The sequence below is a fragment of the Gavia stellata genome, chromosome 3 (genome assembly GCF_030936135.1).
Source record: "Gavia stellata isolate bGavSte3 chromosome 3, bGavSte3.hap2, whole genome shotgun sequence".
NCBI lineage: Eukaryota > Metazoa > Chordata > Aves > Gaviiformes > Gaviidae > Gavia > Gavia stellata.
The window spans coordinates 60,668,094-60,683,761 of NC_082596.1; the positions used below are offsets into that span (position 1 = coordinate 60,668,094).

The 15,668-nt window shown below is 39.8% G+C and overlaps 1 protein-coding gene across 1 annotated transcript in view; it reads right to left on the bottom strand.

The window, feature by feature from the left end:
• Positions 1 to 4,082, bottom strand: part of LOC132316762 (cadherin-19-like) — a 45,165-nt gene extending 41,083 nt beyond the window's left edge. Inside the window, exons 1-2 of the mRNA XM_059815613.1 lie at positions 3,885 to 4,082; positions 308 to 602 (exon numbers count right to left, since the gene is read on the bottom strand). Of these exons, the coding sequence (XP_059671596.1) occupies positions 308 to 602; positions 3,885 to 4,082 (493 nt within the window). The remainder of the gene's footprint in view (positions 1 to 307; positions 603 to 3,884) is intronic.
• Positions 4,083 to 15,668: the final 11,586 nt, after the last annotated feature.

A 15,668-nucleotide genomic window follows, 5' to 3' on the forward strand; every position in this document is an offset into this window, starting at 1 on the left:
CAATTTCAAGGCTGAATCACTTATGGGAAAGACAGGTCTCTATAGTCAATACAAGCATGTACCTGAATTCTGTAAAAGGACTTGGATACATGTAGGTACCTAAATATTTAAAGGCAAGGATGTTAAGTAGAGGTATATACAACCTTCAGTTTAAGCATATACCTTTGCAAATCTCCAAGCTTGTAAAATAGTTTGCTTCCTTCTCAATGAAAGCTAGTCTATAAAGTATGCTATTAAGATTTCATATCAACATAGCTATCTAGAAAAAAAGCAGGAAATAAACGGTTTGGTTCACAGCATGTCATACCTTCAGGTGACATCTCTGGAACGGTGGCCACATAAGGTCCATCCAAGAACTGTGGTTCATGATCATTGACATCTCGAACCTTGATAATAAATTCTGATTCAGGTTCAACAGGAAACTGAGTGCTTCTGTTAATTGCTTGTGCTCTTAGAGTGTAGAAGGGTTTCTCTTCTCGATCCAGCTTTTGTGTCACGTAAATTTTGCCATTATTTTCATCAATGATAAAAATGCTTCCAGCTCCCTCCCCAGTCAAAATGTATTTTAGGTTGCCATCCTGCTTGTCTAAATCTGATTTCAGCTGCAAGTACAAAACAGAAAAATAAGACACATTTTGGGAGGAATAAAGTTTTGGAATATTCATTTTAGGCTTTGTTTGTTTTCATTCTACAGTGAACCCTGTCACTAATGAGCCTTCTTGGATACTAATTTTAAAAAGAGGGTACTGTCACATTTTCAGCCAGTCATGGCTCAGTTTTAAAGTATTGATATAACAGATATATAAATGCATGGTAAACCAGAAAAAAGGTGCTTCAGCCACTTTGAAGTGAAGGCAATGAATGTAAGTACCTACTTTAGTTCATTGGTTTATCAGCTCCCATAAACTTCTGCTGAAAATGATGCAAAGGTCATTAAACATTGTCTAATTTTTTTTATTATTAAGAATGTTTTTTTGTATTCAGCAATATTAAGTGTAAATAGGAGAGACAGTGGTGTTCTATTTCTGTTGAAATATTAAAGAGATGAAAAGCCATTCTGTGGTACAAGCCTGTATTATTTATTCTGAAATAAATTGATAGACATTTTCCATTTCCTTCCAGGATCATCTACATCCTCCGTTGTCTTGCTAAGATGGACTTTATGATGATGATTCTTCTGACAAAGCTGAGCCCTGGAGACCATTTGTTCATACCAACAAAATAGTTCTGTTAATGTTAACAATATGCAACAGTACTTTTTTAACAGCAATAGCTTAACTTCTTAACATGTCAGGCATCCACAGTTGAATTCCATGGCAACAGCAATTTCTATCATATTCTTAATTCTCTAATTTTTTCTTTATTTATTTTGGGTTTAGAACAAAGGATGTCAATATCTCTAAGAGCCAATGTAAAAAAAAAAAAAAAGTTTTATTCAACCTGCTTCTCCTACAAAGCAGCAGGTTCTAAATGCAAATTACCTGTTGATTTCAATCATCTCACTGTTGTGCTTCATGCTTATGGACCCTACAGCTCAGTGTAGGATATGAGGCAACAGAGTAAGAAAGAAGCAACTATGGGCATATTTCCTTGTTGGATCTACTCAACATATTTTGTAATAACTTCTGAATTAGCAAAAATCATTGTAACTTTCTTTGGGACAATGTCCATGCTTTTGAAGATTTTCATAATGCATAATTGTCTGCATGCATCAAATGGATCGTTTATTCAGAGTGTGACTGGTACACTGCTCTGAGATATGCGGAACAGTTTTGAGTTCCTGCTCTGAGTTCTGTCAGAGTATTTAGGCCCTGTATTATACAGAGTTAATTCCCCTTGCCTGTACAAGAGAGAGAATTTTCAAGGCTAGGGAGTTTAGAACTACTTAAAATATGAACAGCCACTTAAAATATTAACAACTTGAAGTCAAATGTTTTCAACATAAGTAGCCGTGTGCAAAATGTGTGGCAGGTGCACCCCTTTATGAGTGGACTGGTAGAACTCATCTTAACACCGTCCACATTTGGCACCTGGCTAAGGGGCACCACAGATTCTTTTTGATCCATAAATCTTGGTTTCCTTGTCATGAACCCCAGGGCATGGGAAAGGTGATGAATATCTAGATACTTAACCTAAGATGGGGTTCAGATGTGATCACAGAGTGCATCAAACCCTTAGAGACTGGAAGTATGCCTCGGGCTGGCTGTTTATACATAACCTGTGTTGAACCACTTCACTCAGAATCATTTATCCCCAAAAGATTTGTATTACCTTCACCATGTTAAATGAGACGACTCTTACAGATGACATTTGCTGACAAATCATACTGAAGGTTCTCAGTTTACCTGTTTTATTAAGCGAGACACAAAAGGATAAACAGTCTACCCATTGTAAATGAGAACTGGGAACAAGAATTTGTGTACTTGCCCTCATATATCTGCCATTGCAGTGCTGATGGACACATTTCTTTTTCTTAAACATGATAATGGAAAAGGATTCATGAATCTACGTTGGATGAAATTTGAAGATTGAGCTCTGAATCAGACTGCGAAAAGAAGTTGATATGGAATAGTGACTTAAAAACAGAGACTGTCTACTTTTGCATCTTTGTTGATGCAGTTTCCTTCAGGGCCTTATTTACTAAAAATTCATGTGTTGATCATAGACTATCACTTCATTTACTGAAAGCAGAGCATATTCTACTCAATAAAAAACCACAAGTAAATATGTCTGATTAGACAATGATTAGACTGCAATAAATTAACTATAATCTTCAATAAAAATTCCCCATAGTTTACCTGTGAGAAATAGAAAGGTAAGATTATGAAATTTTTCTAAATTCATGTATGAAAATACATGACATTTATGAAGTTTCTTTACAGGAAACTTTTTTCCAGCTATGGGAAAAGTAATAATAATTAAAAAATGAGTATGTCTACACTTGTTTTTTCAGAAGTGAGACATCACACTTCCATAGTAGTTACTTTGAAGGGGCTGTGAAAAAGTAATTAATGAATTTTGAGCACTTCACCCTTTGGGCCTAATTAAATTTTAGTGCTAGTCAACAGTTAACCTTATTTTGTTTCATTCATCTAGAAAGTGCCTTAAAGAAAAGAAAACTAGATCTCGAGATTACAATTACTTCTAGCATACAAAAATAAATAATAATAATAAATAATAATAATAATAAGAAGAAGAAGCAGAGAGAGAAGAAAGGGGTAGATAAAGCCTCATTAAGACAATTATTTTAAAGCACATTTTTAAAGGAGGGTGAAAAATAATTGCTCGTTGTGCTAACCTACGTTAATCTAATGAACCACGCAGATTCCTGTAGTTTCTCAGTGGTAAAAGGATTTAGTATTAATCTGCTTCATTAAAAATTAATGAGGGGTAAATCAGCTGCTACTTAGTGCAATAGAAAATCATGCTAAATACTGTTTGTAAACTACACCGCACTCAGTATGGCTGCTTTGATGCAGTGCCAAAAATAGCACAAGCAAATTGCCAGATGTTGATAAATGAGTCCTTAACTTTGATTCAGAAGACAGAAAGGAATTTTTCAACTTGATACCTTTGCCTGCTGTGTATGGAACTAGTTTTAGTAACAGAGTGAATGTGGAGTTTCCTTGACAGCAGGCCTGGGTGAAGGAGGGTCTTTGGTGCTGCCATGACCTCCAGCTCTTGGAGTTCTCTGACCCTAAGTCAGGTCACACGAGAGGAGAGATGTTGTGCTGCCTAATTACAGCTCCCTGAGCTTCTCTTTCTACCTTTCTTGATATTTCCAGGTCACTGGAGATGCTTAGTCTTCCAAGTCAAGATAGGAACCTGCTAATCAACACGTTAAATCTAACCTTGTACTGTCATTGAATCATTACTTATCATACCTGTCCAACATACACAGGCACCATTGAAGTCTGTTCCTCAGTTGCAAAAAGTGGCTCCCATACCCAGCTACGTTTCACTCTTTGAACTGCTGTGAAAGACTGATCTGCGTTTTGAGCACTGCGGTTCTGTGTGCTTGGAGAGCAAGGCCAAACTTGAACCAGCATCAGCATGAGAGATAGTAATGTGGAGCAATTCATGCTGAACCGTTCTTTCAACCAATTTTGATCTGTGGAAGAGGAAAAGAAAAGAAAAAACTTTGACAAAGCATCACTTTTGTCTTTCCACATTTACATATTGATTCTGTGCTAATATAAGAGCTCATTTGCAGTGTTAAAACCTCCTCCTCTCCCTAAAAGGAAAGAGCTGAAACAAAGTCTGTTTCTGGTTAAAATAGGGATTTTCTCAGAGACTCTGGCATGAAAGTCAAGTGTTCAACTTTCCTTTATAAATAACCTACACAGGGACTTTCTATGTAAAAAAGGAAAATCATCCTTCAATTAATTCATCTTCCAAATTAAGCTGGGTAATTGTATTGTGTAGCATAGGAATAATTTGATTGGAATAATTGTATGTTTCTGCTTAGACAGGGCTCATTTTGAGCTGCAGTCACAGAACTGCCTGAAGGGTGAACACCTAGCCTTAGTGGCCCTGATGACTGACAGCTGAAACAGAGCAGTGCAAATATTTTTTTAACCTCTTCTTTCCCTCTTTCCCAACTCAGCAAAATGCCTGCAAAAATGCTGAAGGTGGTAGGGTATCATGAAGAAGCAGCAAAAATGTGCAACTCTCTTCTTCATGGGCAACAGAAATTGTCTTAACTGATTTTACCACCTCTGACATCTTGTCTTCAATTAAACAGACAAAGGGCAAATGCATCTTGAAAGCTGTAGGTTCCTGCAGCTAGTTTCACTGGAACAACGTATTCTTTCAGAAAATGAAGGCTTTGCACAAACTATATGCTATTATTGACTTGTCAGTGATTTTGGTTCAATAAATGAAACTCTGAATTTTAAATAAAGTGCAATGTTCAGTTAAGAATGGCCATCTTCTATGAGACAAAAAGGAAAATTTTGAAAATCCTTACCACACGCATTTCAAGTCTTAAAACCTTACTTGGCAATGGCATTAGCCATTCTTTTCAAGGCTTTAAGTGTGAAGAATAACATTTCCTATGCAGGAGCAGTCTGGTTTATGAATTTATCACATGCCAGTCAGTTTGTACAACACACTAGAAAAAACATTTGGCTGCATTTACTTTAGGCCTGTAAAATCCATGAGCCTTTTACCTGTCCAGGATAAAATATAAATTTATTTATTTTAAGATCATTATTTAAATAATAGTGTTATAAATACCCATCCTTATGCATAATTGCTTAAAGTGACAGACAGGTCATACAGACAACTATTTCTTTCCTTCCAGCAATTTTGCATGATGTTGAACATTATTCTATTAAAACGTAATCTGTGTATGTATATTTACCAAGCAAAAGACAAAGGAGTTCTAATAGTAAGGCATATAGAATTGTAGGTGTTGAAGTGCGCATTCCAATTTCCTAACATTTTCTGTTTTTCAACTGTAAAGCTGTAACAGTGGAAGATGAGACTTGAATGGAAGGAATGTGGCTTGGGTACTCTCTCATTTCAGTTTTCTTTGGAAAATTGCTTGTTTTCCTAAAGCTGCAAGAATAATATTTGTGACATGGAAGACAAGGCCAACAAAGCCCAGCTTGACTTTCAAATAAAGCTTGAGTGAAGTTTAAAAGGCCTAAAGGCCTTGGTGACTCTCTCTGTACAACAGATGTATTTAACGCTAAGCAGTAATTTGCACTGAAGCTAATCTTGAAAATGAACATTCATTTTTTTGCAGTACATAGCAAAGGACAGACAACTCAAACAATGAAAGCTGAATAGTCAAAGAGACCTTTCTGAGGAATCCCAAAAAAATTCATTTCAATTGCTATTTAAATGAAGAGACAGGTGTTCAGTCTGGGCCGTAGCAAATGCTGCTGACTACCCATTAGCTGGTGTTTTGGCTGCTTGTTCTGACACTGCTCACCTTGTTCCACAAAGTATTTCAGGATTGTGGGGCAGTATTTCATGCAGAGTGAATGCCAAACAGACACTCGTTATCAAACTCTTCTGACAGACACCATGTATACACACCAAGATAGTGAGGGTACAGAAGGCTAGTCTACTGTTGGCCACCTTGTAGCAATGAACCCAGCAGTTAACCATCAGCAAAGAACAGCTTAAAGAGCATGATTAATATTTTGGTCCATCTCAGTGTCTCCTCTTTACTAATTTATATTCATAGCCTACGATACCTTGATTCAAGCACCACGTCTCAGACAAACCAGGGGGGAATAAACATCTTTAGATTTTGACGTTGCACACAGTTATATGCATGAAAAAGACTTAACTTAAAAATACAGATGTTTGGCAAATTATTGTAAAAAACCATAAATCTATGTAATGGAATTGAGAGTTACGTGTATTTCTGTTTTTCTCTTCTCTGTTATATCAGACATACTCAATTTGCCTTTACTTTCAGGACCTTTCAAAACATATTTGTTTCCAATGTATTCCTACTCATTTGGTACTGAGACACTGCCTCCAGCCTCTGGCCAGCACATGTTGCCATTCTTTATAAATCCAATTGTTCCCTTGTGAAATAGTCACATTCTTTCTGTTCCACAGACTGTAATTCACTCTCAGAGGTAGCTCTTGTAAAATATCCAGAAACTAATTTCTTATTCTTTCCTCTATTTCTAGTCTTTCCTTAAAAAATCAAAATTTCAGTGTTACCTACTTAGAGGAAAAAAAGTGTTCACAGTGTTTAAGGTGATTCTGTGTTGAGACTGCTGCCTATCACAGTCAGTAGTATTGTCTCATTATTCCCTTGTACTCCTCTGTCTTTCCCTATCCATCAGTTGTCTCTTTTTTTATACTCAATTTGTAAGATCTTTGTAAATGAAATGACCTTGTACTCTGTGTTATAATTATAATATGCAGCAGAAGGGAGGATTAGTAAAAGCACAGACCTTTAAGGTGCTATAGTAATATGCACAAATAGATAAATTTTTAAAAGAATAATCTCTCAAAAAAAAGACAAATATATTTTCAGAGATGACCAAATGAGCTGTCATTAGTAACTTCCCAAGGGAGCAAGAGATGTGGGGACCATTGTTCTGCTTCTGTCCTATTCTTCAGGAAGTAAATCTCCACACTCTCTCACTTGCATTAGATTGCAATAATAAAGACTGATACTTAGAACAGAGTAATGAGAATATCAATTGCAGTTCTAATAAGCAGGCTACAGCTTTTAAAGCAGTATCTTCCCTTTATATCCAGTGAAAATCATGAGTTTCCTGTAGACTGGGAACAGATTTACATTCTTGACGCAAAGCTGCAGAGTGCTTTGTTAGATTTGTTCTAGAGCCATCACCAAGTGACATCCTGTCACCATTTGACTGGATGAGAGTTTTAGGTGTGCTGCTAGTCTGACTTGGTTGTGAATTCCCCTTGTTTCAATAATAGTAATTTATTTTAAATTATGACCATGTCATTACATTGCAAAATAATACCTGTTACTGCCTAGAATTGCAAGAATAACTATAGGAAGGATAAGAGGTTTAAAAAATACAGCCTCTGGGAAGTTATATATTTATTGGTGGAAAAAATAAAAGACTAACGGTGGACAAAACAACAGCCTTCTAAAGTATTAAAAAAACCACCAGAAACAGATTACAGTGAAGGTGAGGATAAATTCTGTTACAGTTCTGTTAGGTGAAGAATAAGTAAAAAACAGCTTAATTTTGTAACAAAACCCCCATAATTTGATATAAGTAAAGCCTTTTAACTATGAGGTAGCAAAACACTGGAACAGGGTAATAAGGGATGTGGTAGATACTGCTTAACTAGAGGCTATTAGGAACATCTTGTATATGTACATGATCCTACTTTACAGCAGGATTTTGAAACAGTGACTCCTGGGAAAAAAATCTCTCTCTGTCCTTGAAAGTACTAAGCAGAACCAAAACTGCCAGACTGGAAGATATTCCTTTTGTGGAATTTGGTGTTGTCTTTGCTTGTTTTAATAACATCAAGTAACCAAAAACGTGGAAAAATTCCTGTGAGCCAACCTAATTCATTAATATGCAGCTTCTGAAACATATTTATTATCTCAAGCAAAGGCCTAACGTGATGTTTTTTCAGCTGCAAGTTCTGTTTTGTGCATCGTTGTAATTATGATTATAGTGAAATTTGTCTCCCTTTTATGTTGTTATCTTTAATTTTCATTTAACAGGATAAAGAAGAAAGGGTATTTGTAAATAACATCTACAGATTACTGTGTTAGAAAAAACTTGAATGGATGGAAACCTTCATAGTTTCAACTTTACATTCATTAATTTGTACTATGTCTATGAGCTATTAGTCCTAGTTGCATTTTATATGGCTGATTACTGATAAACATAGTGTATTATAGTGCTGCTGCTCTATTTTCCTTCCATAAAAGGCTGTATATGGAGTTATTTTTATTGACCAGTTTAGGTTTCACATAATATGGTAGACACCTAGGCTGTATTACTCCTAGAACTCCCAAAGAATTAATTATGTATATGTCAACTAGTTTAATTAATGCACATGTTTTGTGGTCTTTTTTGTTTAATCTGTATAGAACAATGATAAAATCTTCCAGAGTGTGCAAAGTAGTGGACTTAATCATATTTTTTGCTGCTTCTTACTGTTGCTGATTTTCATATAGAGGCAGATAATATTTTTTACAGGTTTGGTGTATTAGAAACTCTTCATTACCACTTTCATTGATTTTTAGCCGTGATTTGATCTTTTGCAATCAGTGGCAAGATATTTTTTATGTAAGTTTTCCACTCTTCATGTATTTTAAGTATTTTATTTGGAGATACTAGAAAAAGGCATACTAAACCACTAAGGAATAAATATGGCATATTTGGCTCCAGCTATGTGGGATTTGCCATCTGGTTCCATTGGTAACTACCATCGTAGATTGGCACAAGAGGACTCACTGTTGTGACAGTAACGTTTAAATGAGTTGATAAAAAGCAACAGTGGGAAGAAAGGACTAAAATTTGCAAGAATTTATTTTGCTATTTGAACTTTGTTTTTTACTGAATATCAGAGTTGTCATATGCCACATGTACATATTCTGTGATTGTTTGATGGATTGATTGATTGATTTTTTATACCAGTCCTGCTGTAGCTCAGGTCACCTTTTCTATAATGCTTCTGAGCTTATGTTTTTCACCTAATTTCACAGAATCACAGAAACACAGAATAACTAAGGTTGGAAAAGACCTGTAAGATCATCAAGTCCAACCATCAACCAAAAAAAACCACCACCATGCCCATTAAACCATGTCCCACAATGCCTTGTTCACATGCTCCTTGAACACCTCCAGGGAGGGTGACTCCACCGCTTCCCTGGGCAGCTTATTCCAGTGTGTCACCACTCTCTCAGTAAAGAAATTTTTCCTAATATCCAGCCTGAACCACCTGTGGCACAATTTGAGGCCATTTCCTCTTGTCCTGTCGCTAGTCACTTGGGAGAAGAGACCAACACCCACCTCTCTACAACCTCCTTTCAGGTAATTGTAGAGAGTGATAAGGTTTCCCCTCAGCCTCCTCTTCGGCAGACTAAACAACCCCAGTTCCCTCAACCGCTCCTCACAAGACTTGTGCTCCAGACCCCTCACCAGCTTCGTCGCCCTTCTCTGGACACTCTCCAGCACCTCAATGTCCTTCTTATAGTGGGGTCCCAAAAATGAACACAGTATTCGAGGTGTGGCCTCACCAGTGCCCAGTACAGGGGCACGATCACCTCCCTACTCCTGCTGGCCACACTATTTCTGATACAGGCCAGGATGCCATTTGCCTTCTTGGCCACCTGGGCACACTGCTGGCTCATCTTCAGATGGCTGTCAACCAGCACCCCCAGGTCCTTTTCTACAGGGCAGCTTTCCAGCCACTGTTCCCCAAGCCTGTAGCATTGCATGGGGTTGTTGTGGCCAAAGTGCAGGACCCGGCACTTGGCCTTGTTGAACCTCATACAGTTGGCCTTGGCCCATCCATCCAGCCTGTCCAGATCCCTCTGCAGATCCTTCCTACTCTCAAGCAGATCAACACTCCCACCCAACCTGGTGTTGTCTGCAAACTTGCTAAGGGAGCACTCAATCCCCTCATCCAGTCCCAAAACTGAGACGTGGGGTCTCCACTTCTGACCGGCCACCAACTGGATTTGACTCCATTCACCACAACTCTCTGGAGTCGGCCATCCAGCCAGTTTTTTACCCAGCAAAGAGTGCACCTGTCTAAGCCACGAGTCGCCAGCTTCTCCAGGAGAATATGTTGGAGGCTTTACTGAAGTCCAGGTAGACAACATCCACAGACTTTCCTTCATCCACTAGGTGAGTCACCTGGTCATTAAAGGAGATCAGGTTGGTCAAGCATTTCTTTGTGATTGGTTTAGTGTTCACAGAATCACAGAATCACTAAGATTGGAAAAGACCTGTAAGATCATCAAGTCCAACCATTGCAAAAAAAAACCAAACCAAACCAAACAAACAAAAAAACCCCACAACATACAAAAAACCACCACCCACACCACACAACACCATACCCATCAAACCATGTCCCACAATGCCACGTCCACACGTTCCTTGAACACCTCCAGGGAGGGTGACTCCACCACTTCCCTGGGCAGTCTATTCCACTATGTCACCACTCTCAGTAAAGAAATTTTTCCTAACATCCAGTCTGTATCTCCCCTGGCGCAACTTGAGGCCATTGCCTCTTGTCCTGTCAGTTGTCACCTGGGAGAAGAGGCCAACACCCACCGCACTGCAACCCCCTTTCAGGTAGCTGTAGAGAGCGATGAGGTCTCCCCTCAGCCTCCTCTTCTCCAGGCTGAACAACCCCAGCTCCCTCAGCCACTCCTCATAAGACTTGTGCTCCAGACCCCTCACCAGCTTCGTCACCCTTCTCTGGACACGATCCAGCACCTCTATGTCTTTCTTGTAGTGAGGGGCCCAAAACTGAACACAGGATTCGAGGTGCGGCCTCACCAGAACCAAGTACAGAGGCATGATCACCTCCCTGCTCCTGCTGCCCACATTGTTTCTGATACAGGCCAGGATGCCATTGGCCTTCTTGGCCACCTGGGCACACTGCTGGCTCATCTTCAGCCGGCTGTCAACTAACATCCCCAGGTCCTTTTCTGTGGGGGAGATTTCCAGCCACTCGTCCCCAAGCCTGTAGCGTTGCATGGGGTTGTTGTGGCCAAAGTGCAGGACCTGGCACTTGGTCTTGTTGAACCTCAGACAATTGGCCTGGGCCCATCCATCCAGCCGGTCCAGATCCCTCTGCAGAGCCTTCCTCCCCTCAAGCAGATCAACACTCCCACTCAACTTGGAGTCATCTGCAAACTTGCTGAGGGAACACTCTATCCCCTCATCCAGATCATCGATACATATATTAAACAAGATCGGACCCAAAACTGAGCCCTGGGGGACTACGCTTGTGACCGGCCGCCAACTGGATTTCACCCCATTAACCACAACTCTCTGGGCTCGGCCATCCAGCCAGTTTTTTACCCAGCCAAGAGTGCACCTGTCTAAGCCAGGAGCTGCCAGTTTCTCCAGGAGAACACTGTGGGAGACAGTGTCGAAGGCTTTACTGAAGTCCAGGTAGACAACATCCACAGCCTTTCCCTCATCCACTAGGCAGGTCACCTGGTCATAGAAGGAGATCAGGTTGGTCAAGCAGGACCTGTCTTTCATGAACCCGTGCTGGCTGGGCCTGATCCCTTGGTTGTCCTGCATGTGCCCCGTGAGCACCCTCAAGATGAACCTCTCCATAATCTTCCCCGGCACCAAGGTCAGGCTGACAGGCCTGTAGTTCCCCGGATCCTCCTTCCGGCCCTTCTTGTACATGGGCGTCACGTTGGCAAGCCTCCAGTCGTCTGGGACCTCCCCTGTTAACCAGGACTGTTGATAAATGATGGAGAGTGGCTTGGCAAGCTCCTCTGCCAGCTCCCTCAGCACCCTTGGGTGGATGCCATCAGGCCCCATAGACTTGTGAGTGTCCAGTTGGCATAGCAGGTTGTTAACTGCTTCCTCCTGGATCCTGGGGAGTTTGTTCTGCTCTCCATCTTTGTCTTCCAGCTCAGGGAGATGAATACCCTGAGGATACCTGGTGTGGCTATTCAAGACTGAGGCAAAGAAGGCATTAAGTACCTCAGCCTTTTCCTCATCCTTGGTGACAATGTTCCCCGCCGCATCCAGTAAAGGATGGAGATTCTCCTTGGCTCTCTTTTTGTTGTTAATGTATTTATAGAAGCATGTTTTGTTATCCCTCACGACCGTGGCCAGGTTGAGCTCTAGCTGGGCTTTCGCCTAATTCCCTCTCTGCATGACCTAACGAGGTCCTTGTACTCTTCTTCAGTTGCCTGCCCCTTCTTCCAGACATGTTAAATTCTCTTTTTTTCCCTGACTCCCAGCAAAAGCTCCCTGTTCAGCCAGGCTGGTCGTCTTCCCTGACGGCTCTTCTTATGGCACATGGGGACAGCCTGCTCCTGCGCCTTCAAGACTTCCTTCTTGAAGAACATCCAGCCTTCCTAGACCCGTTTGTCCTTCAGGACCGTCTCCCAAGGGACCCTCTCAACCAGCGTCCTGGACAGGGCAAAGTCTGCCCTCTGGAAGTCCATGGTAGTGGTATTGCTGACCCCTCTCCTTACTTCAGCAAGAATTGAGAATTCTATCATTTCATGGTTGCTAAGCCCAAGACGGCCTCTGACCTTCACTTCTCCCACCAGACCCTCTCTGTTCATAAACAGCAGGTCAAGCAGGGCACCTTCCCTGGTAGGCTCGCTTACCAGCTGCATCAGGAAGTTGTCTTCCACACACTCCAGGAACCCCCGGGACTGTTTCCTCTCTGCTGTGTTATATTTCCAGCAGACATTTGGTAAGTTGAAGTCCCCCACAAGAACAAGGGCTTGCGACTGTGAGACTTCTGCCAGTCGTTTTAGTTCTGCCAGTTGTTTTAGTTTTAGCTGTTATTTGTATTCAATCTAAATATTTTAATTATGTCTTTTTTGACTTTCTGGTCTTTCACACACTTTTTTTTTAATAAATTTGGACTGCTGCATCTAACAAGTATGCTGAATTTAATTATATTGTGGCTATCAGAACTAACATCTAAAATGTAATAATGTCTTCAGTGAACTAATTAGTCCTATATCAACAATAGTCTTACTAGTCTGTTGCACAATTATCTTAAAAGCTACTATTTAACCCTGAGAAGTGTCTTCTTTAACGGACGTCTTGATGTGACATTTGACCAAATTATATTGACTGGTAGTGCATATTAACACAGTACAGCTGCATGTGTCTCCACTAGTCACCCAGAACTTCAATTACATAGAGAGCAATTGCTTAGATATTATGAACGTCATACAAATTTAACTTCATTCTGATTGGTACATTATTTTCTTCATTTTGTAAATATGCTGTTGTACCATTAAGGAAGGCCTTCAAACTATTATATAGAATTGCCAGAGTAATTATCTGTCAGTTATACATGGACAGAGTAGCTTTAGAGAAATAAAGTTGTTAGTTGATTAGTGTCTTTAAGTCTGTGGACTTTAATCAGTGTAGAGGTGACTGACTTGAAATCCTGTCATTGTTATTGTTTTATAATGGTTTACTGATTATCTTCCCACGTAGTATACTAACACATATTATCTGACCCAGTATTTTACCAACATATCTGTGGTGCTGTAGAAAAAGCCCAGATGCCATTTCAGATGACAAAACCCTAAGTCTTCAAAGCATGACAAGCAGTAGCCAGAAGTCTGTCCATACTAGAGATTAAAAATATCTGTTCCAGTATCAAATTGTGGTATTTATTTCTTCAAATCCTGTGTCTCCCATTAAAAACCTGTAGGGACTGTAGGGAAAGGTAGGACATTTGTTTTAAATGAGGGGAAAGGGGTCAAAAGTGGAGGATGAGATTTCCTGCAGAGACTGAAGAAACCAAGTGGTAAAACTGTTCCCTGTTCAGCCCACAAGCCAAAGGAGATAGTATAGAGGATGGGGTGACGTATACTATGTTTTGCAACCTCACGCCACAGTATCTTTGGTCATTCTAATTCCCTTAGTGGAGTTATATTAATCACGAAGACATGAGTAAACCAACGTGGAGAAATAACCTTTTTCTGAATTAAAGTCAGAGACCATTGGTATTATTCTATTCCATTTGAACTTTGTCATATAAAACTAGCTGCACTATTTCCTAATGGATGTGAGCATACAACATGAGATAGCCAGTCTCTTGCCTTTTTCAACCCTGTACCCACCAGTACTTTTAGAACTGAGCAATTGGTTGCTGATCTGCAGTTTGCTGGAGATATATGTAACTGGGACCAGCTCAATATTTTTGGGTCTGGTTCAGCATTCCTATGTTTGACTTCCCTTAGGTGACTCCTGCCACTGCTGTGACAAAGATTCTCATGATTTTGGAAACATTAAATCATTATTTCCCTCAATGTTATCAATCATATTACACAGAACTGGAAGTGCAGCCTCAAGCACTTCAGTCATGGCCAAGGCAGAAGGAAACCCAAGTCTTCTCATTGCAATTTCTTTGGTCTCCAATAGAAACAGCCTGGTAAAGATGACCCAACCCATCTAAAAAGTCTCTGGGTACAAAGAAAGACTCACCCACACCATTCCCATCAACAGAATAGAGTGTGTGGGGAAGGATAAACTTCTGGTGAGCAGGACTCTGCCAGACTGCTTTTGTTCTGCAGCAGTGACCTTTGAGAGTACTGGTTAAGGCAAACTGTGTATGGGTGGAGCCAAAGGCAGTCCAATATTACTGTAAACTTTCCCTGTGAGTGCTTGTGTTACTGTTTTTCAGCTAGAACCAAGATAATATTAAAATTAAATCTGGAACATCAGAAAATAATAAAGAAAAATTAAAGGTGTCTTTTGGAGTCTACTGAAATCCCCCAAAGGGACCAGCAGGTATCACCAAGAATGTCACACTGACACACACAACAGAGCTCCAGAAGATTCCCCAGAGGTACTTGGGGAAACCTTTAGGATTTCTCCTTGGCTGGTGTGGCATCTTCTCTACTTTTGGAAGCATAGCTTTTCCACACGTTACTAACTGAAGAATAGAAGTTATTTGGTGAATAGTTTCATAGACAAGAGACACAGATATTCCTACTTCACTTTCTTCTAAGGAAGAAAAAGAAAGGAAAAATGAAGTAGGAATATCTGTGTCTCTTGTCTAAACACTGGTAAATTAATGATTATAATTAGTCCTTTTTTGCAGACTATTCTGCCATGCAGCTACATCCTACTTCAGTCCAGATGCTCCCTAGCTAAAGAAAAATTGAAATGCTTACCTTAGGACTTAACTTTATGAAAAATTATGTTCTTTTTCTGCAGTCATTCAATAGCTTCAGCAATTTTATTCTGATGAAAAAATCAATTTAGTAAACAGATGCTGAGATGCAAAAAGATTCAGTTATGCCAGTAGTTGTGGTGCACTGCACTCTCTACACTAAAAATAAGTAAATGTTTAGTTTTAATTGTAGCTTCCCTTAACTATGACTATCATTTATTTTTAAGATAGAAAATTATGACTAAACCATGTCTTTTAGCATAAATATTTTGCTGATTAAAAACACTAACACATGTACACAGTAAAACCAGAAATTCTTGCCTTCTGGCATTTGCTTT